We start from the raw sequence: 25,054 nt of genomic DNA on the forward strand, positions 1-25,054 counted from the left end.
CTGATAAATTGGTTTAAGTGAGGGTTTCCCGAGACCTGAAAACTGTTTTAGGGGTTTCTTAGGGTTTCCACTAGGGTAAAAAGGTAGAGAAGGGCTGTTGTACAGTGTAATGCACCGTATAATGCTCAAATAGCAGTCAATATCATTATTCCATGCTGTAATATATTTACCCTAAGTAAAAAAAAAGAAGGTCCCTCATGCACACAACCTCTTCTCTGTTGTGGTGTTTATAGTCTATATACTGGACTTTACGGGAACGGTAAGTCTTATTGTTACATCATAGTTAGTATTATCCTTACATTCCTTAAAAAAAAAAATATAACAACTTGAGAAATAGTCCTTACACAAATGCAATATAAATGACTATATGACATCGCCAATATGCTTTCAAGGAGCTCTTTGACTTATTTTTACAATAGTCTTTTTGTTTCCATCACTGTAGGTGACATATTTGCTTGGCAGAGTTTGGCTCTCCTTTATCCATATGTCCACCCTATTACCTGGACCAAAAAAAAGTTCTTCTCTGGGTACATGTTCAACTGTCCTTGCGGGGACGCTAGAGTGTTTAACTCATTTTATAGCAAAATACTCCAAATTTCTTGTGTTTTTCTGGGAATCCAAAGCTTCGAACACCAGGTTCCGGAGGCCCACAGTTAAGTCGGGGGAAGGCAATGGGATATCGGACACTGCCATCATCCAACCATCCAGCATCACAGCGATCGAAGTCCAGAAATTTCCATGCAGCAAAGAGTTGGCCAAGTTTGGCGATCTTAGCGTCGTCTTCCTCACAGGCTTCTTTGGCTTCAGCAAACGTGAGCTTGTCAGGATGCTCTAGGTAGTAAACTCTACCTGGAACAGGAAATTAAACAGGTTAAACAATAGGTAGAAGCATTGATAGAAAAAAAGGTTTATAATTTTCAATGGAAGAAAATTTTTGGCTGAAAGTATTTTAAAACCAGACATTTTTTTTTAGCTTTGAATAGAGTTCGAATAGGGGGTAAAAACCCTTGCCGAGTTTTTATTGCCAACTGTGTCCCTGCTGAGGAGATTTACCTCTCTATTTGTCCCAGTCATTGGAATTGAAAGTTATGGAAAACCAAAAAATTTGAGTTGTCACCAAAAAAGGAATAAAGAGGAAATCTTCCAATAAGTACACTTCCTCTAGTGATAACTGATGGCATTTCCTCATTTTTTAGAGATTTCATCATTATAAGAGAAAAAGCTGACTTGTGTAGAAAGAAAATACAGTAAAACCTTGGTTTGAGAGTAACTTGGTTTGAGAGCGCTTTGCAAGACAAGCACATTTTTAAAATAAATTTTGACTTGATATACAAGTGATGTCTTGATATACAAGTAGCGTCATGTATAAAAAAGAAGAGAGGAGCCTCTAAGTGTAGCGATATGGTTACATTTAATGAAGGTTCAATATTTAGCAACTCACATGGTTGATGATTAAAACAGGCACATCTAAGTATGCAGGCATCTGGGGTAAAGCTGTCCACATAGACCATCCTCTGCACAGCCATCTTCATCATCCCTTCCACGCTGCACTACATGAGCAATTCAAAGCCTCACTTTCAGATCACTCTACTGCAGGATATTCTTCCCGATCATGATTGCAGACTGACAGTGGTGAGAGTCGGTGGTTCAGAAGATGGTCTATGTCGACAGCTTTAGTCCCCGTTCACACTAAGGCGACCTGTGAGGCGACCTGGTCGCCTCACAGGTCGCCGTAGGTCGCCTTCCATAGGGAAGCTGTGGACCCGTTCTAATAGGAGCGACACAAGTCGCTCCGACTTAGAAAAAGGGTCCGGAGCTTCTTTGGGGCGACCCGGAGGCGACCGCCATAGACTTCAATGTTATGAAGTCCGTGGCGGCCGCTCCGAGGTCGCGGCGCGCTGCTCGCACCGCAACCTCGGAGGTCGCCCCCCCAAGTCGGATCGCGGCAATGTGAACGGGGCCTTACCCCAGTGTGCCTATTTTAATCATCAACCATGTGAGTTGCTAAATGTTGAACCTTCATTAAATGTAACCATATTGCTACACTTAGAGGCGTCTCTCATCTCTCTTATATTCTGTAGCTCTGCTAGATTTTGCTTCTAATCCCCTTGGGAAGGCTGCATATTGTGGATGGACATTTTTTATGGTTACACAACCTATCACATTGCTATAATCTTTGTATATAGACTATAAACTGAAGGACTTGTAGAACGAATCATCTGAGTTTCCATTATTTCTTATGGGGAAATTTGCTTTGATATAAGAGTGCTTTGGATTACAAGCATGTTTCCAGAATGAATTATGCTCACAATCCAAGGTTTTACTGTATAGGAATATATCAATCTGCCTATGTTCCTCTAGAAGGCAAATAACCAAAACTGAATAAGACTAAAGGGAATATACTGTATAGTGATTTTTGTATGATTTTCTTCTTTGTTTATTGGGCCCAGGCTTAAAAAATATTAAAAAAAATAAAAAAAACTTGGGAGGCTCAGGTAAATATGAAATATGAGGATAATTCAAAGTGATTCTAAAGAATACTTTATTTTTCTCAAAATAAAAAAGATGTTATACTTACCTGCTCTCGAAATTGCAAAGAGCGGTCGCTTAACTCCTCATTGGCGGTCCGCCCACTGACACTGTCCACTCTTTCCTGTGCCCCCAGCAATCCGGGTGCTAAGTGATAAAAATATACTGACAGTAACCCACGCCCCTGCTTCTTCCTCACAGGAGTGTGACTGGCTGGAGAGGAGCCCATGGCTCCAACTGCCCTCTGTGTCTCCCGTGAAAGCAGGAAGAGAAGAATACGGGGCTGCAGCCGGGACAGCGCTGAAGTCAGGTAAGGGTTTAGGGATGGTGGGTAGAATAGGTAGTGCGGAGGTTTTTTCCTTAATGCAGATAATGAAAGCCCAACTCCAAAAAAATAAAATAATTTCCCATGCAGTGGGGTTGTGTCGGAACTGCACGGGTCAACTGCGGGTTTTTGTCCAGGAGAGAGGAGAAAGCTGTATACTCACCCAATCCTCTGCTCCACCGACATACGGCGCTCCCCCACGATCCAGTGGTGGACTGTTCCTGATGTCCTCATGCCCAGAGCAGGTCTATGGGCGTGATAACATCAGGAACAGTCCACTGCACAAGACCGCTAGACCGTGGGAAGGGAGGAGCCACAGGGACCGGTCTTGTGCAGGGAGGATCGGCGGGTTAGGTAAGTACATGTCTGTTTTTAAATCCCCTAGACAAAAATAAGCAGTTAACCTATGCGAGCACAGCCCCCTGCATGGGAACGTTTTCTTTTGCCAGAAATTGGGCTTTAAGGTAAAAAAAAAAAAAAAACATTTTGAATTTAGAACTACTTTAAATTGAACCTTCACTCTCCCAACCCACTTTCTGTCATCTCAGCCCTAGGCTTTTCCCCCCTTTAGAATCAGAAATATTAGCTTTTTGGAACCCTCCTCACACTTCCAAGATTCTCCAAGGAGAGAATGATGTATGAAGTATTAAAACATTTTGATGCCTCAGGTCAAAGAAAATGGGACTTTTACGGGCTTAGTAAAAAATTATATTTATTGGAGATTATTTAGAAAATTTCTTGCTGTTGAGCAAAAAATATAGAAATACAGACAAAATAGTATAATACAATTGGTGCAAATGGGTTATAGACCCATGTGAGAAGGTGAGAATGGAACGAAAGGTGACAAGGTGAAAATGGTGACTTTTTTGAAACTCTGTCTGTGGGGCTCAGAATTGTGAGCTTGTTGAGAGAGAGTGTGTCTTGTCAGACTTCCAATGCGTTTCGGCGTATATTGCCTTTATCAAGGAAGCGGAGACAGTTCACCATGTAGGTGACCAAGGCGGTTATGTCCCGGGTTGTATTATTCCCATTGCTCTTCCAAAACTATTCTCACGGGATTTCTGTGGAGTAGCTGTATAGCATAGGGATCACATGGAGGGGTCCAACCGAGGGACAACGCGGACGCCCTAGGACATGCTCTTCTGGACCCATACCACTTCAATCCAGCCTTACAAATCGGAACTAACAGGATCCATGACCAGGGCTCCCCCTGCTGTTCTGAACCTGGAATTCCCTATATATGCTCCATGAAAAGCACTCTCCACAGGCCTCCTAATTAACAAAATTGGATCACCATCTAGTCTTTCAACTGCCCACCAGAAGGATTCCCTTCATGTGATCCCCATGCTGTGTAAGATAAGGATCCCCTCCATGTGATCCCTATGCTATACAGCTACTCCACAGAAATCCCGTGAGAATAGTTTTGGAAGAGCAATGGGAATAATACAACCCGGGACATAACCGCCTTGGTCACCTACATGGTGAACTGTCTCCGCTTCCTTGATAAAGGCAATATACGCCGAAACGCATTGGAAGTCTGACAAGACACACTCTCTCTCAACAAGCTCACAATTCTGAGCCCCACAGACAGAGTTTCAAAAAAGTCATCATTTTCACCTTGTCACCTTTCGTTCCATTCTCACCTTCTCACATGGGTCTATAACCCATTTGCACCAATTGTATTATACTATTTTGTCTGTATTTCTATATTTTTTGCTCAACAGCAAGAAATTTTCTAAATAATCTCCAATAAATATAATTTTTTACTAAGCCCGTAAAAGTCCCATTTCCTTTGACCTGAGGCATCAAAATGTTTTAATACGTTTCTCTGGGACGGTGGCTACACCAACTTAGTTTAGGTATCAGGGATCGCATCTTTTTTCTCTCTCAATGATGTATGAAGTAGCCTGCAGCCTCCTGGGATGCCCATATCATGGATGCCCACATCATGGATGCCAAGAAAGTCTCTAATAAGCATGCGCCATGGCATATCATCAGGGGGGAGGTTGTTTTTTTCCTAGTTCTTCCAGCTAACCCCTTGATGACACACAGCAGCATGTGCACATCATCAGGGGGTTAGCTACAAGTAGAGATACAATTGGTTTCAATGACATCAGAGAAAAAGATGGCAGCGTGGAAATGATCGTTAAACAGCAAAGTATCAGATGCTTACAGAACACCACTAGATTACCGGGCATATAAAGTATATTTTACGTTTAAAAATACGTACGGGGGGAATTGGGGGGGAGCTCCTCCTTAAAAAAGAAGTATGTAAATCCGTTTAATTTCAGAATCATACTTACCTAGGTGGATGCAGCATCAGTACCCATTTGGCTCTAACACTGAGAACTGAGCGATCAAACACCACCGATCGCTCAGTTTTCAGAGCTCCCTGAGCGAGAGCTGTTGACTGTCAGTCACTGCTCTCTGCTCTGTCGCTCCAGCCCTCACTGGAGCGTGGGCTGTGGAGGGGCGGGGAGTGGGCGTCTCAGGCTCTTAGCGGCTCACTGTGAGGTTGAGCTGGGTGCCGGTCCAGGCATGTGGGCAGATCCCGACCATATGATCGCAATCTTTCCCAAGCCTGGACCGGCTCACTGTAACATCAGCCGACAGCATACTCCCACAAAAGCTTATGACTCAAAAACATTGGTAAACGCAGAATGGCTGCCATAACCCCGGTATTTTTTTTAAACAGCGGGCGGTCGGCTTTCAGATAAGGGTGGTCCCAGCGGTGGATTCCCCGCGGGATCACCCTTACGGTGCGACGGTAGAGGTGCCCCCCCCATCCCGCCGCGTCCCGGTCGTTTTCCCCGCTTACCAGACCCGCCGACAGCGGGGAAAACGATCGGGTCCCAGATCCTCTGAGACAGGAAGTCAAGTGAAGGCAAGATGGCCCTCACTCGACTCTATGGCCTTGGAGGACCGGAGCGACGTCAAACGTCGTTGCCTAGCAACCGGTTTAACCTCCATGGCGGTATGATTCTTTTGGATTTTAGGTGCTGAAAGCGGTACCATTATTTTGCATGTAATTCTTGTGAATGAGCAGCCCAAACCAATTGTATACATTTATTATATATATATATATATATATATATATGTGTGTATGTATATATATATATATATATATATATATATATATATATATATATATATATATATATATATATATATATAATGTATACAGTTGGTTTGGGCTGCTCATTCACAAGAATTACGTATATATATTTATATATATATATATATATATATATATACTGTATATATTATATATATATATATATATATATATATATATATATACACACATGTAGTATATATATATATATGTATGTATATATATATATATATATATATATACTGTATATATATATATATATATATATATATATATATATATATATATATATATATATATATGTATATATATATATATATATATATATATATATATATATATATATATATATATATACATATATTTACATAAAAAGTACAGTAAAACTGCAGGAAAGGGCACTGGGGGGCAATGTAATGTGATTTTATTTTATTTTGAATGGTATCAGTGTGTTTGGTGTGTTTTACATTTGAATTTGCCGCCGGTTCCACCCCCTGGCGGACGTCACGTCACCGGAGACGGAAGCCGGGCTCGCAGACGATCGGGAGGAAGCTCCGCCGCCGCATACCGCCCGCATTCTTCGCTGGATCCCGGAAAAAAGGTAAGTAAAACCTCTTCCAGGATCCAGCGATCTTCCTAGCGGTACCCCAAGTGTGGCTCGGGGTTACCGCTTTTGGCTCTAAAATCTAACCCCGAGTCACACTCGGGAATACCGCTAGGAAGGTTAAAGGGCCCGATTTTTTTTTCAACACTTATTTTTTTTTTTAGTGTAGTTGTGAGGTGTGAGGTCTTTTTGACCCCAGATCTCACAATAAAGAGGTCCTGCCATGCCTATTTCTATTACAAGGAATGTTTACCTTCCTTGTAATAGGAATACAAATGATCACTTTTTTTTTTTTTTTTTTTTTTTAAACTGTGTAAAAATAAAAAATAATAAATAAAATAAATGGGGAAAAAAAATTAAAGCGCCCTGTCCCCGTTAGCTCGCATGCAGAAGCGAACGCATACGGAAGTCCCGCCCACATATGTAAAAGGTGTTCAAACCACACATGTGAGATATTGCTGCGATCATCAGAGCAAGAGCAAACATTTGAGCCCTAGACGTCCTCTGTAACTCTAAGCTGGTAACCTGTAGAAATTTTTAAAATGTCACCTATGGGATTTTTAAGTACCAAAGTTTGTCGCTATTCTGCGAGCGTGCGCAATTTTGAAGCATGACATGTTGGGTATTTATTTACTCGGTGTAACATTATCTTTCACATTATGGAAAGAAATTGGGCTAACTTTACTGTTTTCTTTTTTTTTAATTAAAAAAAGTGAATTTTTTCCAAGAAAATTGCATTTGGAAGACAGCTGCGCAAATACGGTGTGATAAAAAATATTGCAATAATCTCCATTTTATTCTCTAGGGTCTCTGCTAAAAAAATATATATATAATTTTTGGGGGTTCTAAGTAGTTTTCTAGCAAAAAAAAAACGATTTTAGCTAGTAAACAACAATTGTCAAAAATAGGCCCGGTCTTAAAGTGGTTAAAACCCGCTAGTTCTGGAGTTTTTTTCCAGCGAGAAAACGCCCCTTCCAAAAATTTCATATAACAGCCAATGTGTGAATGGACGCATAGGAGAACATGCTGGGGAGTTTACTGGCTGCAGAGAAAAACGTCTGGCGGCTAAAACGTCCCGTGTAGGGTTGAGCGAACACCTAGATGTCCGTGTTCGACGGGTTCGGCCGAACTTTAAAAAAAAGTCCGGGTCCGTGTCCCGGACTTTTACCGAACTTTTCCCGGACGCCGAACCCCATTGAAGTCAATGGGGACCCGAACTTTAAGGCACTAAAATGGCTCTAAAACACCAAAGGAAAGGGCTAGAGTGCTGCAAATGGCAGCAAAACGTAATTAAGAGCATGGCAAGTGCTCTGCAAACAAATGTGGATAGGGAAATAACTTAAAACAACAAAAAAAAACAGAAAAATAAAACAATGTTCTTCTTCATCTCTGAAGGACGAGGCCCATATGGAGTAGGAGGGAGGTTAAGGTGGTGGTGGATGTGGCGGTGACATAGGCGTGCGCACAGGGTGTGCTGGGTGTGCCTGGGCACACCCTAATCACCTAGGGCACATAGCATTGCCAGTGAGGAGATGGGAAAGATCTCCCTGGGACCTGCTCTGCTCTATTTCTCCTTGCCTACAGGTACATGGCCCCGATACATTACTCTCCCTGCTGGCAAACACATGCATGTGTATTTCAACTTTGGGGTGCACACCTTAATGCAATAGGCTGCGCACACCTATGGGCGGTGTAGGTGGAAGCGGCGGTGGAGGAGGACCAGGGCCGGATTAACAGCATCATGGGCTTGGTGCTGAGGATTTTGAAGGGCCTTAGGGCCGTGCCTTGCCATGCACCCAGAGGAGGAAGGGTGCAGCCATGCATGCCTAATTCAACATGGGATGCTGTCTCTGAAGCCCATAAACACATCCATGCATCGCCAACTGTCCCTCCTTGTCCGGCCTTCACGCCGTGTGGGGAGGTTCTGAGGGTGCTGCCTGGGGAAGCGAGCATAGAAGCCAGACTTCTGTGTTTACAAGTGACAGAAGAGCGGTAACAGTGAATATGGCCAACCCGGGGCCTATATAAAAGGTAGGGGCCTGGAGCTGCAGCTCCAATAGCCCCTACATTAATCTGGCCCTGAGGAGGAGGACGAGGTAGCCAACACTGCTTCTTTTCACAAATTTTAAATGAGGGTACACCCCAAAAGAGTGAGAAAGAGCAAAAATGGAACAATGGGTGGGTAAGGTCGGTATCCATTGCTATTCTGCATAAGGTACGGAAAAGTCCCGTGGGATCCATGCCTGGTTCATTTTAATGAACGTGAGCTTGTCCACATTGTCTCTGGACAGGCGGCTGCGCTTGTCTGTTATAACGCCCCCAGCCGTGCTAAATACCCGTTCAGATAATACACTGGCTGCAGGGCACGCCAGCACCTCCAAGGCGTAAAGGGCAAGCTCAGGCCATGTGCCCAATTTGGAGACCCAGAAGTTGAAGGGGGCAGACCCGTCATTCACTACATGTAGGCGTGTGCACACATACTGCTCCACCATGTTGGTAAAATGCTGCCTCCTGCTAAGACGTTCCATCTGAGCTGCTGGTGCTGCTGTTTGTTGTGGCGTGCTGACAAAGCTTTTCCACATTTCGGCCATGCTAACCCTGCCTTCTGAGGTGCTGGCGGTGCCCTGGTTGCGTTGGCGACCTCCTCCTCCTCCTCCTCTGCCTTGTGCTTCCACTGTGGCCCCGCTGTCAGATGGGAATGCCAGCAGCATGGCGTCTACCAGCGTGCGCTTGTACTCGCGCATCTTGCGATCGCGCTCCAGTGAGTGAATTAAGGACGGTACGTTGTCCTTGTAACGGGGATCCAGCAGCGTGGCCACCCAGTAATCAGCACAAGTTAGAATGTGGGCAACTCGGCGGTCGTTGTGGAGACACTGCAGCATGTAATCGCTCATGTGTGCCAGGCTGCCCAGAGGCAACGAAAGGCTGTCCTCTGTGGGAGGTGTATGGTCCGTGTCCTCTGTATCCCCCCAGCCACGCACCAGTGATGGCCATGAGCTGGCCTGGGTGCCACCCTGCTGTGAACATGGTTCCATCTCCTCCTCCAGCTCCTCCTCCTCCTCATCCTCCTCATCCTCCAGAACTGTGCCCCTGCTGGACAATTGCGTCCCTGGCGTTTGCGTGTGCAGGAACCCACCCTTGGAGCCCCTTGCGAATGACTGCCCTGAAAGCCTTGGAAATGTTACCTCTTCATCCTCCTCCTCCTCCTCATCCTGTGCCACATCCTCTTCCATCATCGCCCGAATTGTTTTTTCAAGGAGGCATAGAAGTGGGATAGTTAAGCTGAGAACGGCGTCATTGCCACTGGCCATGTTGGTGGAGTACTCAAAACAGCGCAACAAGGCACACAGGTCTCGCATGGAGGCCCAGTTAAATTAAATAGCGGAATAGAAAATATGATCCAAAAAAAGTGTATGTATATCACACGTACACAACCACACTAGGCCCCAATTACTATTGTTTGTACCCCTAAAAGGCTAGATGAGGAGTAGGGGGAGTATGGAACAGGCAGCACCCTCAAACCTTCAGAAGTATGAGATGAACCCCAACAACTTGGAAAGGTGGATCTCTCTCACACGTACCGACACAGACTATCCCGCAATTCAATTGATCCTCAAAGGTTTTTATTGAATAGCGGAATAGGAAATATGATCAAAAAAAGTGTATGTATCTCGCACGTACACAACCACACTAGGCCCCAATTACTATTGTTTGTACCCCTAAAAGGCTAGATGAGGAGTAGGGGGGGTATGGAACAGGCAGCACCCTCAAACCTTCAGAAGTATGAGATGAACCCCAACAACTTGGAAAGGTGGATCTCTCTCACACGTACCGACACAGACTATCCCGCAATTCAATTGATCCTCAAAGGTTTTTATTGAATAGCGGAATAGGAAATATGATCAAAAAAAGTGTATGTATCTCGCACGTACACAACCACACTAGGCCCCAATTACTATTGTTTGTACCCCTAAAAGGCTAGATGAGGAGTAGGGGGGGTATGGAACAGGCAGCACCCTCAAACCTTCAGAAGTATGAGATGAACCCCAACAACTTGGAAAGGTGGATCTCTCTCACACGTACCGACACAGACTATCCCGCAATTCAATTGATCCTCAAAGGTTTTTATTGAATAGCGGAATAGGAAATATGATCAAAAAAAGTGTATGTATCTCGCACGTACACAACCACACTAGGCCCCAATTACTATTGTTTGTACCCCTAAAAGGCTAGGAGTAGGGGGAGTATGGAACAGGCAGCACCCTCAAACCTTCAGAAGTATGAGATGAACCCCAACAACTTGGAAAGGTGGATCTCTCTCACACGTACCAACACAGACTATCCCCCAATTTAACTGATCCCCAAAGGTTTTTGATTAAATAGCGGAATAGAAAATATGATCCCAAAAAAGTGTATGTATATCACACGTACACAACCACACTAGGCCCCAATTACTATTGTTTGTACCCCTAAAAGGCTAGGAGTAGGGGGAGTATGGAACAGGCAGCACCCTCAAACCTTCAGAAGTATGAGATGAACCCCAACAACTTGGAAAGGTGGATCTCTCTCACACGTACCAACACAGACTATCCCCCAATTTAACTGATCCCCAGAGGTTTTTGATTAAATAGCGGAATAGAAAATATGATCCCAAAAAAGTGTATGTATATCACACGTACACAACCACACTAGGCCCCAATTACTATTGTTTGTACCCCTAAAAGGCTAGGAGTAGGGGGAGTATGGAACAGGCAGCACCCTCAAACCTTCAGAAGTATGAGATGAACCTCAACAACTTGGAAAGGTGGATCTCTCTCACACGTACCAACACAGACTATCCCCCAATTTAACTGATCCCCAAAGGTTTTTGATTAAATAGCGGAATAGAAAATATGATCCCAAAAAAGTGTATGTATATCACACGTACACAACCACACTAGGCCCCAATTACTATTGTTTGTACCCCTAAAAGGCTAGGAGTAGGGGGAGTATGGAACAGGCAGCACCCTCAAACCTTCAGAAGTATGAGATGAACCCCAACAACTTGGAAAGGTGGATCTCTCTCACACGTACCAACACAGACTATCCCCCAATTTAACTGATCCCCAAAGGTTTTTGATTAAATAGCGGAATAGAAAATATGATCCCAAAAAAGTGTATGTATATCACACGTACACAACCACACTAGGCCCCAATTACTATTGTTTGTACCCCTAAAAGGCTAGGAGTAGGGGGAGTATGGAACAGGCAGCACCCTCAAACCTTCAGAAGTATGAGATGAACCCCAACAACTTGGAAAGGTGGATCTCTCTCACACGTACCAACACAGACTATCCCCCAATTTAACTGATCCCCAGAGGTTTTTGATTAAATAGCGGAATAGAAAATATGATCCCAAAAAAGTGTATGTATATCACACGTACACAACCACACTAGGCCCCAATTACTATTGTTTGTACCCCTAAAAGGCTAGGAGTAGGGGGAGTATGGAACAGGCAGCACCCTCAAACCTTCAGAAGTATGAGATGAACCTCAACAACTTGGAAAGGTGGATCTCTCTCACACGTACCAACACAGACTATCCCCCAATTTAACTGATCCCCAAAGGTTTTTGATTAAATAGCGGAATAGAAAATATGATCCCAAAAAAGTGTATGTATATCACACGTACACAACCACACTAGGCCCCAATTACTATTGTTTGTACCCCTAAAAGGCTAGGAGTAGGGGGAGTATGGAACAGGCAGCACCCTCAAACCTTCAGAAGTATGAGATGAACCCCAACAACTTGGAAAGGTGGATCTCTCTCACACGTACCAACACAGACTATCCCCCAATTTAACTGATCCCCAAAGGTTTTTGATTAAATAGCGGAATAGAAAATATGATCCCAAAAAAGTGTATGTATATCACACGTACACAACCACACTAGGCCCCAATTACTATTGTTTGTACCCCTAAAAGGCTAGGAGTAGGGGGAGTATGGAACAGGCAGCACCCTCAAACCTTCAGAAGTATGAGATGAACCCCAACAACTTGGAAAGGTGGATCTCTCTCACACGTACCAACACAGACTATCCCCCAATTTAACTGATCCCCAAAGGTTTTTGATTAAATAGCGGAATAGAAAATATGATCCCAAAAAAGTGTATGTATATCACACGTACACAACCACACTAGGCCCCAATTACTATTGTTTGTACCCCTAAAAGGCTAGATGAGGAGTAGGGGGAGTATGGAACAGGCAGCACCCTCAAACCTTCAGTATGAGATTGTGTTCACTGTACCCCACAAAGATTGAGTTCACTGCACCCCACAATGATTGTGTTCACTGCACCCCACAAAGATTGTGTTCACTGCACCTCACAAAGATTGTGTTCACTGTACCCCCCAAAGATTGTGTTCACTGCACCCCACAAAGATTCTGTTCACTGTACCCCACAAAGATTGTGTTCACTGCACCCCAAAAAGATTGTGTTCACTGCACCCCAAAAAGGATGTTGTTCACTCCACCCCAAAAAGATTGTGTTCACTGCACCCCACAAAGATTGTGTTCACTGCACCCCAAAAAGATTGTGTTCACTGCACCCCAAAAATGATTTTGTTCACTGCACCCCAAAAAGGATTTTGTTCACTGCACCCCAAAAAGGATGTTGTTCACTCCACCCCAAAAAGATTGTGTTCACTGCACCCCAAAAAGATTGTGTTCACTGCACCCCACAAAGGATTTTGTTCACTGCACCCCAAAAAGATTGTGTTCACTGCACCCCAAAAAGGATGTTGTTCACTGCACCCCAAAAAGGATTTTGTTCACTGCACCCCAAAAAGATTGTGTTCACTGCACCCCACAAAGGATTTTGTTCACTGCACCCCACAAAGATTGTGTTCACTGCACACCAAAAAGGATTGTGTTCACTGCACCCCAAAAAGATTTTGTTCACTGCACCCCAAAAAGATTGTGTTCACTGCAGCCCAAAAAGATTGTGTTCACTGCAGCCCAAAAAGATTGTGTTCACTGCAGCCCAAAAAGATTGTGTTCACTGCAGCCCAAAAAGATTGTGTTCACTGCAGCCCAAAAAAATTGTGTTCACTGCAGCTCACACACAGAAAAATGGATGTGGATCACTGACACCTGCCTATCTCCAATCCCACACCACACAGCAATATCGATTGTAGTTTGTAGAACACAGTTTCCCTAAAATTCAGCAGACTCTGTCCCTAACAGGATTGAGAAGAGATCGTAGATCAGGATTGAGTGCAGACCCCACCCCCCACACAGCAATATCGATTGTAGTTTGTAGAAGACACTGACCCTATATAATTCAGCAGACTCTATCCCTAAAATGCCTACAACTCGCCCTGCCTAAACACTCCGACCTGTCCCTCAATTCTATCCGGACACAAATGTTTTTTTCCTGCCTATCTTTCCCTAATCAGCAGCCAGCACGTTGATGTGTGCTCTGTCCCTGAATCTAAGCAGCATAATGACGCCGCTGCGGCTGCCTCGAACTTATAAAGACTTGGTCACATGCTTCAGACGGCCAATCACAGCTACTGAGACATTTGCAGGCATGGCTGGGATGGCTTAAGGCACACCAGTTAAACGATTGTTGATTGGCTGTTGAAAGCCCGCCATGAAAAGAGCGCCAAAGCATGCAAAACCCGGAAATAAAACGACCGAACACGGATTTTTACCCGAACATACAGTAAAGTGTCCGTGTCCGTGTTCGGGTACAAAAAATCCAATTATTCGGTACGAACACGAATAATACAGTCCGTGTTCGCTCAACACTAGTCCCGTGTGTAAAAACGTCCCGTGTGTAAAAACGCCCCGTGTGTAAAAACGTCCCGTGTGCATGAGGCCTAAAAGATTTCTCATTGACAAATGTCAAATTCTAGATTTCCATTCACTGCCAATCTCAATACCAATGACCACAAGACTGAAGGTAAGAGTAAGTCTCCCCAACATTAACACAGACAGCAATAAAAAACCTAATGAATGCTCAGACACTTCTCTAATCGAATTAAATTAGAAATAATGTTTACTTTATTTAATTAAATCCATAAAACATTGTCTCATTTGGAAAGTCTCTGCTGTGTTTAAGTGCATTATACATCCAGGGCCATCTTTATTTTTGATTGGACCCTGGGCAAAAATTTTCTTGGGCCCTTTTGAATCCACTTATCAACTATTTGGGGGCTCAAGGGGCAGCTGCTTTGGGCCCCACAACAATGACTAGACCCGGGGCAGGTGCCCCTTTTGCCCTGTGTTAAAGACAGCCCTGTATACATCGGTTTCGTAAGTAGTGCCTAGGCACACCCACATACCAGGAGCACGCTGCTAATTTTCAGAACGAATTCCCGAGATAAAAATACAATTTTCAGGCTGCTTTTCGGACATAATTGACATTTCTACATATTCCCTATGATATAACAATTCTTCTTTTTATTTATTTTTTATTCAGTTCCATTTTAAGCTCAGCCAATCGCCTAGGCACACTCATACCAGGAAGAACACTGCTATTTTTCAGGCCTTGACTGAAAACACAAAGTAACATTTTCAGGGGAATTGGTTCTACACAATTATCACTTCTAAATGTTCACTGTAACATCACAAATCTTTACTTTTTGAATTCAAATCTACTTTAACCTCTTGCTGACCTCCCCACTTATATGTACTGCGGGGCGGCGGCTCCTTTGCACAAAATAACGTACAGGTGCGTGATTTTGTACTTCCGCTCCCGTTGTGATTGGACACAGTGGGAGCCAATCAGCGGTATCCGTTCCCAACAGAGGTAGAACACTATGTAAACAAAGCAGATCGCTGTTCTTTTAGTAGGAAAGACAGAGATCCTGTGTTTCTGCTATGCAGGAACATAGATCTCTGTCTTCCCACAGTTAAAGCACCCCCACACAGTTAGTAAGCACTCCCTAGGAACACATTTAACCCTTTTATCATCCCTAATGTTAACCCCTTTCCTGACAGTGTCATTAGTACAGTGACAGTGCATATTTTTTTAGCACTGATCACTGTATTAGTGTTACTGGTCCTCACAAAACTATCAAAAGTGTCACTTAGTGTCCGATGTGCCCGCTGCAATGTCACAGTCCTGCTATAAGTCACTGATCACTGAAATTACTAGAAAAAATAAATACATAAATAAAAATTCCATAAAAATATCTCATAGTTTGTAGACACAATAACTTTTGTGCAAACCAATCAATATACGCATATTGGGATTTTCTTTTTTTTTTTTACCAAACCAAAAACATATAGCAGAATAGATACTGGCCTAAATTGTTGAAGAAATTAGGTTTTTTATTTATTTTTTATTTTTTATTGGATGTGTTTTATAGCAAAAAGTAAAAAATATTGGGTTTTTTTGGTTTTCAAAATTGTCAGTTTTTTTGTTTATAGCGCAAAAAATAAAAGTCGCGGAGGCGATCAAATACCACCAAAATAAAACTCTATTTGTGGGAAAAAGAACATCATTTTTTTTGTGTAAGGCACAATTTCAGTTAAAGTAACACAGTGCCATTTTGCAAAAAATGGCCTGGTCATGAAGGGGGGGTAAACCTTCTAGAGCTGAAGTGGTTAAAGAGGAGGCAGGAACCCCAATGGTTCAGTCAGATGCAACATGACTTCTTTATTTAACCAGCCTAAGACTAAAATATGTAAAACTCAACCCTGAACCTTCAACTAAAATTCTGAGTATATCACATGAACAGATGGAAACTTCCTCCAACATAAGCATTCATGTGTGCCTAAGCAAATGTAGGAAAATTCCAGGCATTTTATCTTCATTTTTAGTATTTTTAGTAATAAAAACATATAATATTTAAGAAAAAAAACATACATAGCTAGATAGATAGCTAGATAGCTAGCTAGATAGATAGATAGATAGATAGACAGACAGACAGACAGACAGACAGAAAATGGAAAGATAGACAGACAGACAGACAATGGAAAGATAGACAGATAGACAGACAGATAATGGAAAGATAGATAGATAGATAGATAGATAGATAGATAGATAGATAGATAGATAGATAGATAGATAGATAGATAGAGGAAAGATAGATAGATAGATAGATAGATAGATAGATAGATAGATAGATAGATAGATAGATAGATAGATAGATAGATAGATAGATAGATAGATAGATAGATAGATAGATAGATAGACAGATAGATAGATAGATAGATAGATAGATAGATAGATAGATAGATAGATAGATAGATAGATAGATAGATAGATAGATAGATAGATAGATAATGGATAGATAGATAGATAGATAGATAGATAGATAGATAGATAGATAGATAGATAGATAGATAGATAGATAGATAGATAGATAGACAGACAGATAGATAGATAGATAGATAGATAGATAGATAGATAGATAGATAGATAGATAGATAGATAGATAGATAGATAGATAGATAGATAGATAGATAGATAGATAGATAATGGATAGATAGATAGATAGATAGATAGATAGATAGATAGATAGATAGATAGATAGATAGATAGATAGATAGATAGATAGAGTACATATATATATATATATATAGTTTTTATTTTTGCATCTTACCTTTCAAAGCAGAAGAAAAACAGAAAACATCAAATCTGTGTAAGTGTTTGTGACGTTCTCCATAGTTCCTCACCCCCGGGGCAGTGTCCTTTCCACCACAGGGTTCTCTGGGTAAAGCGATGGGGTACTGAACAGTACCGTCCATTAACCATCCAGCATTGCACCAGTCCAGACCCTCCTCCCAGGCTCTAAAAAGTTGTTCAAATGAAGCCATCATAGCGTCTTGTCCTTCGCAGGCTTGTTTAGCTTGGTGGAAATTGAGCTGGTAGCGCCCATGGTGAGGCTGATAGGGAAATACAACACCTGGACACAGAAATTTTTGATTAGCAAAGCAATCATTACAAACTTCACAACTGCGTGAACCATGTGTTTGTTTGTTCCGTATATATGACCAGACCATCTCACCTATGTCATCTTACCAACAATGCCAGGCTTTAGGGTTTCCATGCCCTCCATGGTGCCACCAACTTTCTTTCAGCATTTTAATACATGTTTTGCATTTCCATACTTTTATTGTGTGAGTATAAATGTTATTTTATTTCAGTTACCAGGTCCTGGTCTAAAAAAGCTTAAGAACCGTTGATCTAGATCTGTGGTTTCCAAACTGTGGCCTACAGGTCAGATGTGGCCTTTTGATTGCTTTTATCCAGCTCTTGTGGCACTAGTCCTTCTATTTATATGAGGCATTATTCTTCCACAGACACCAACAATGAGGCACTATTCCTTCCACAGACACCAACAATGAGGCACTATTCCTTCCACAGACACCAAGAATGAGGCACTATTCCTTCCAATGACACCAACAATGGGGTATTATTCCTTCCACTGACACCAACAATGGGGTATTATTCCTTCCACTGACACCAACAATGGGGTATTATTCCTTCCACTGACACCAACAATGGGGTATTATTCCTTCCACTGACACCAACAATGGGGTATTATTCCTTCCACTGACACCAACAATGAGGCACTATTCCTTCCACTGACACCAACAATGAGGCACTATTCCTTCCACTGACACCAACAATGAGGCACTATTCCTTCCACTGACACCAACAATGGGGTATTATTCCTTCCACTGACACCAACAATGAGGCACTATTCCTTCCACTGACACCAACAATGGGGTATTATTCCTTGCACTGACCCCACTGAAGGGGCAATATTCCTCCCAACGATGCCAATGATGGGTCATTATTCCTTTCACTGACCTCAATGATGGGGTACTATTCCTTTCACTGATACCAAGGACAGGGCACTATTCTTGCCACTAATACCAATGACGCTAATTATTCTCCTACTGACTACAGGTGCTATGTAGTTTTTTACTCCCAATGACCACCCAGCCTGAGACATTTTCTACTCCTAATGGCCACACTTCTGTCCCTCCTAAAGTCTGAAGCACAGTAATCTGGCCCTTTGTTTAGAAAGTTTGGAGACTCCTGATTTAGATTAACACTTTAACCACTTTCCGACCACAATACGTATATATATATATATATATGTTGGAGTTTGCAAGTGGTTTAATGGGATTATGGCTGAAGATGTCAGCCACAACCTGGGTATTGTTTTTTGCAGCCGGCGACTGGCTTTCTCATAGGGCGCTCCCCTCCCGCCGCTGTTTCTCAGGCTTACCATTTCTGCGGGTTCGCCTGAGAAATGATCCGACGGTGCAGCTCCCATAGGCTCTAAACTCTAAGAATCTATGGCCCTGGAGGACTGGAGTGACATCATGATGTCACTTCCGGTCCAGACTGGAAGTAAATCCATTTTTTTTTTTTTTAAAGCAAAAGATCAAAAAATATATATATTTTTTTTTTTTGATCTTTTATTTTTAAAGTTGAAGAAGAGATCTGGGGTCTTTTTGACCCCAGATTTCTCCATAAAGAGGACCTGTCATCCTTATTTCTATTACAAGGGATGTTTACATTCCTTGTAATAGGAATGAAAGTGATAAAAAAAATTAAAAGGGACAGTGTAAAAATAAAAAAGTAAAATAAATAATAAAATGATAATAATAATAATAATAATAATAATAATATAAAAAAAAACTGTAATTCTAAACAGGTAACCTGTTTTGCCTATGAAGATTTTTAAGTACCATTGTTTGTCGCCATTCCACAAGTAAGCGCAATTTTAAAGCGTGACATGTTAGGTATCTATTTACTCAGTGTAACATCATCTTTTACAATATACAAAAATATAGTACATATTGTGTTTTGTTTTTTTATTCATTAAAGTGTATTTGTTTTCTAAAAAAATTGCATTTGCAAAACTGCTGCGCAAACACCATGTGACAAATAAAATGGAAAAGTATAATATTGGAGGTTTTAAGTAATTTTCTAGCAATAAAAATACTAATTTAAACTTGTAAACAAAAAGTGGTCAGCAAGTAGTTGATAGATTTACCTTATTGGGGATGCACTGCTATGGTACTTGTACCCCAATATTAGACTTTATCCCTTAGTGAGTTCAGGAGCTGAATGAAGGAGGGTAAAGATACAGTATACTGTATGTCCTAAAACCACTGGAACAATGATGGAGTAATGGAATCACAGCTCTAACAAAGAACCTTAAAAACCTTCCCCTTGTTCTCTCAGAATAGATTGCCTCTATATATACTCCACCACAAAGTATTAATATAACATCCTTGTATATTAATTCATTTTTTTCTTATTTTCAATAACAAACAGTGTTGGATCATAAAGAAAAAATTCATTATGGACACCCGATGTTCAGTATTTGTCTACCAATTTGTCATACACCTTTTCCCTAATGAAACATTCATTGTTATTTTGAAATAACAAAATATTTTAATGAGGAATATACATTTAAATAGGTAATGTTGGGTGATGATTATGTTTAATGAATTCTATTTCTTGTATTGTTTATCTAGACCCAGGGAAGGAGGGTAGCTATTTACTATTAGATTTATTGAAATATTTGTGTAGACAGTGACATCTACTGGTTACTTCTAGAAAAGCTCCATGGAATTTGCGACTTTTGCACACGCTACAGAGGACGTTTATTAATATTATGGACATTTTTTAATAATATGGACGTTTATTTATATTATGGGTGTTTATTAATATTATGGACGTTTATTTATATTATGGGCGTTTATTAATATTATGGACGTTTATTTATATTATGGACATTTTTTAATATTATGGACGTTTATTTATATTATGGATTTTTATTAATATTATGGATGTTTATTTATATTTTGGACATTTTTTTTATATTATGGACGTTTATTTATATTATGGGTGTTTATTAATATTATGGACGTTTATTAATATTATGGACGTTTATTTATATTATGGACATTTTTTAATATTATGGACGTTTATTTATATTATGGACATTTTTTAATATTATGGACGTTTATTTATATTATGGATTTTTATTAATATTATGGATGTTTATTTATATTTTGGATGTTAATTAATATTATGGACGTTTATTTATATTATGGACATTTTTTAATATTATGGACGTTTATTTATATTATGGACGTTTATTTATATTATGGGTGTTTATTAATATTATGGATGTTTATTTATATTTTGGATGTTAATTAATATTATGGACGTTTATTTATATTATGGGTGTTTATTAATATTATGGACGTTTATTTATATTATGGATGTTTATTAATATTGTGGACGTTTATTTATATTTTGGATGTTAATTAATATTATGGACGTTTATTTGTATTATGGGTGTTTATTAATATTATGGACGTTTATTTATATTATGGATGTTTATTAATATTATGGACGTTTATTTATATTTTGGATGTTAATTAATATTATGGACGTTTATTTATATTATGGATGTTTATTAATATTATGGACGTTTATTTATATTTTGGATGTTAATTAATATTATGGACGTTTATTTATATTATGGACATTTTTTAATATTATGGATGTTTATTTATATTTTGGATGTTAATTAATATTATGGACGTTTATTTATATTATGGGTGTTTATTAATATTATGGACGTTTATTTATATTATGGACATTTTTTAATATTATGGACGTTTATTTATATTATGGATGTTTATTATTATGGACGTTTATTTATATTATGGACATTTTGAATAAACAGTTTGTTTCTGGTTCACTCCAAAACTGGTACTGTCGAGTCATTGGGGTAATTTCAGTATCTTCTGAGACACCGCAACAAGCATGCAGTTGTAAAAGTCTGAGATAAATCAGAATTCCTTATATTTTTAAAGCGGAACAAATTCCTCCTATGCTTTGCAACCAAGGAAGCGGTCATCTTGGCCTCTGTTTGATCTGCAATGGCCATGGTGCTGCACATGTGATCAGTCATGACTCCAGCCATGTAATGGTTTGACAGTTTGGTTGAGAGAGAGCACAAGTAAATGTGACAGTTATCTTACCAGCATGTGTCAGCATTGTAACTGTTTTTTGAAACTGTTAAATCGATGGGTATAGTTGCACTTTCAAAAAACAGTTACATTCATAAGTTGTGTTCTCAACCAATCTGTCAAATCATCAAAAGGTTGATGTCCTAACTAGTATTCCCTGCACTACTTTGGTCAAACTTTGATGCGACCTGAGGTCCATAGACCTCAAGATTACACAGACATTGTTTCAAGTGCAGTCAAAGTCGTGTTAAAATCGTGGCAAAAAACTGCGTCAAAATCGCAGCAATGTCTCGCGACTTTCAGGTCGCACAACTGTGAAAGGGGCCTTACAGAAATTTCCCATAATTGTCAGCTCCATCTAGTGGCTATAGTGTGTTTTTTTTTCCTGATTGATGTATTTACGGAAACATACCATATTGTGGCCAGTAGATGGGGCTAACAATCATAAGAAATTACTGTATTAAGCAAAACATGGTCAGAATTTGATAGCTGGTAATGCTTTTTATTAAATATTTTTTTATAAATAGACCCCCAAGTGTACAGCACTTTATCCTCGTAGAGCTGGGGCTCTGGCTTTGATCCCCTCTAAGGACACTATTTGCACCGAGCCTGTAATATCTCTGGAAAACTGGCAACTTACTAACTGACACCAGTCTGAAAACTCATTAGCTGAGCTCAGGTCATTTTACTAAGAACGGAGGAGAGGGGAAAGGTCTGGCAATCTATTTCTGCATCCTGACAAGGAAACCCGGTGGAGAAAAGCAACTAGGTAACTATACAAAAGGTTGACACCGGCTCCATGGCAACAGACAGCGGTTATTATTTAGTAATCAGAAGCAGTGATGATGGACCTTCAACGGAAAACAGAATATTCCGTCTCGCTATGATAATTGTGCAAGTTTACATATTAAAGGGTACGTTCCAAAGTACACATATTACCCAAAAAGGTCCCCATGCACCACAGTGCCCCCAATATATTAAAATGCTGAGCTCCATTTCCCCAAACAAATGCCCGCTGCTGACACCATTGTCCTCCCCGATCCATCCTGCATGTGGGTGGACGCACCCAGAGCCAGATATGCTATCCCGGAAATCCACAACTCAGCCCTCCCGACCTCCCTCCTCAACCACACATGAGCATTCCACTTGCTTTTGCAGCTCGGTATTTTTGTGTGTAGGCTGGGTTCACATCTATGCATGTGCGGCTGATGCATTTTTGAGACCCATTCTCTGGCACATTTTGCGTTTTTTTTTCGTGTGCGTTTTTGATGTTTTTAATGCGTTTAATGTTTGATGATGATGTTAATTAAGGATTGACTGATTATTGGCAAAGCCGATATATTGAGGGCCGGTCTGCACTTTCCCCGATATATCGGAATCGGCCCCTGAGGTTACTGATATTGCCGATATTTCGGGAAAGTGCTCGTACCAGAGTGATACCTGCAGCTAGAGGCATCACCCCGGTACCGGCGTCCATATCGGTCGGCTGTCTTGTAATGACAACCGATGCAGCTGAGAAGCCGCTCGGCTGTCATTACAAGGAGCGGGAGGGGACGTCCCCCTCCCGCCACCTTCCGTGGCTTCCCGGGTCTCCTGTCCCACAAGAGTACCTGTCAAGTGCTAAAAATAGAAAAAAATGTTTTTAAATGTACGAAAATATCGGCCAATATCGGCTGATACCGATATTCAATGGCCAAAGTAACGGTAACGGTAACGAAAAAACCGATATCGGTCGATCACTAGCGTTAATGTGATTGGAAACACTCACCTTGAAAAAAAAACATTCTGTTTAAAATAGAAATGAAAGGCAAAACATTTTTGTACAGATATAAAAATACATTATACATACGTTTTCCCTTTTTCATAAGTGATCACACTCCCTCTGTTCTCAGCTGCATAAAAGCTGGGGGAGGAGAAACAGCAGCACACTGAACTTCCCAGTGAAAGGCTGTGCAGCGGAGGAGTGTTAGGACAAGTCTGATGATTGGAGGAGAGTACACTGAGTTCCCAGCATAGCTAGAGAACTGACCAAGGTGTGTTCTCATGCATAGTGTGGTCAGTTTTTAATAGGAAAGCAGAGGGACTGACAGAAACACCAGGGATTTCACATAAAGGAAGCAATACAAAGAGAACAGAATTATTTCTCATACAAGTACATGGTACAGCAGGCACATATCAGGAATATGAGGCGCTGGGGTAACAAACACTTTAAGGTTGCTAGGAATAGGTGTCTGTTGTCATGTAGGAAAACGGACCAAAAAAGCATGCGTACGCGCTTTCTACGCATTTTTGATGCAATTTCATTGTAGTCTATACAACCACAAACACTGCATGTAAAAAAGTCCCTACACCTTTCCAAAAAACGCACCGGTGGAGACTGCATAGATGTCAATGTGACCCATAGGAATCATTATTAAATGGACTGTAATGCAAATCTGCAAGCGCACTGCAAAACGCAAAGGTGTGAACCTAGCCTAAGGGAGAGAGGTCTGCACATGCATTTACGTAGATTTCCAGGGAAACACATCTGGCGCTGGGTGTGTCCTGCCCATCCACAGATTGGGGAGGGCAATGATGTCTCCACCTAAAGGGTTGAGGACACTGTTGCACAGGGAGATTTTTTGGAAATGTGTGTAAAGGTGAGCTTATACATCCTCTCTTTTTTAGCTAGAGTCATCTCAATCAGGAAACAACAATGTATTGTGGCCACTAGATGGCGCTGATGATATAGGAACCACGCTTAGTAGAGGAAGTACAGCAATTTTCATCCTGATTGTGTCGTTTGTCACATCCGCACAATGAAAGTTTCATACATAGACCACCTTAAAGTTAAAGTTCTAAAAGTTTTATACATAGACCACGTAAAGTCCTGAATGCCGGGGAGTAGGAAGGATTAGCAGATCAAGTGACCACTGTATTTGGCTGTCACAGTGGTCACAGAATCGGGAGCCAGTCTTGCTGATCATAAGCAGGATTTTTCGCAGGTCAGTCCCTAAGCTGGGAGCACGCATTGAGAACGTTCCCAGCACAGAGACATCACCCAGCAGCATGTGGGAGGTAAAGCATGATAACCACTTGCCTACTGGGCCAATTCTGACACTTCTCTCAAATATGTAAAAATCTGTGGGTTTTTTTGCTAGAAAATGGCTTTGAACCCCCAAACATTACATGTGGTTTGTTTTTTTTTAGCAGACCCAAGAGAAAAAATGGCGATAACATTTTTTATGTCACACAGTATTTGCGCAGCGGTTTTTCACATTTTTGGGGAAAATATACACTTGAATTAATAAAAAAAAAAAAAAAATACAATATATATAACCCAATTTTTTTGTAAAATATGAAAGATGATGTTAGGCTAAGTAAAAAGATACCCAACATGTCATGGTTTAAAATTGCGCACGGTAGTGGAATGGCGGCAAACTACGGTACCTAAAAATCTCCACAGACGACGCTTTAAAAACCTCTACAGGTTACCAG

General features: G+C 41.0%; 1 protein-coding gene across 2 annotated transcripts in view; it reads right to left on the reverse strand.

Moving 5' to 3' along the window:
• Nucleotides 1–514: 514 nt before the first annotated feature.
• Nucleotides 515–25,054, reverse strand: part of HAPLN3 (hyaluronan and proteoglycan link protein 3) — a 76,293-nt gene continuing 51,753 nt past the window's right edge. For both annotated transcript variants that reach the window (XM_082254015.1, XM_082254016.1), the window contains exons 4-5: nucleotides 17,170–17,472; nucleotides 515–849 (exon numbers count right to left, since the gene is read on the reverse strand). In XM_082254015.1, coding sequence (XP_082110141.1) covers nucleotides 566–849; nucleotides 17,170–17,472 — 587 coding nt within the window. In that variant the 3' untranslated portion in view covers nucleotides 515–565. The remainder of the gene's footprint in view (nucleotides 850–17,169; nucleotides 17,473–25,054) is intronic.

Source organism: Pelophylax lessonae (genome assembly GCF_965119305.1).
Source record: "Pelophylax lessonae genome assembly, chromosome: 4".
NCBI classification, from domain to species: Eukaryota; Metazoa; Chordata; class Amphibia; order Anura; family Ranidae; genus Pelophylax; species Pelophylax lessonae.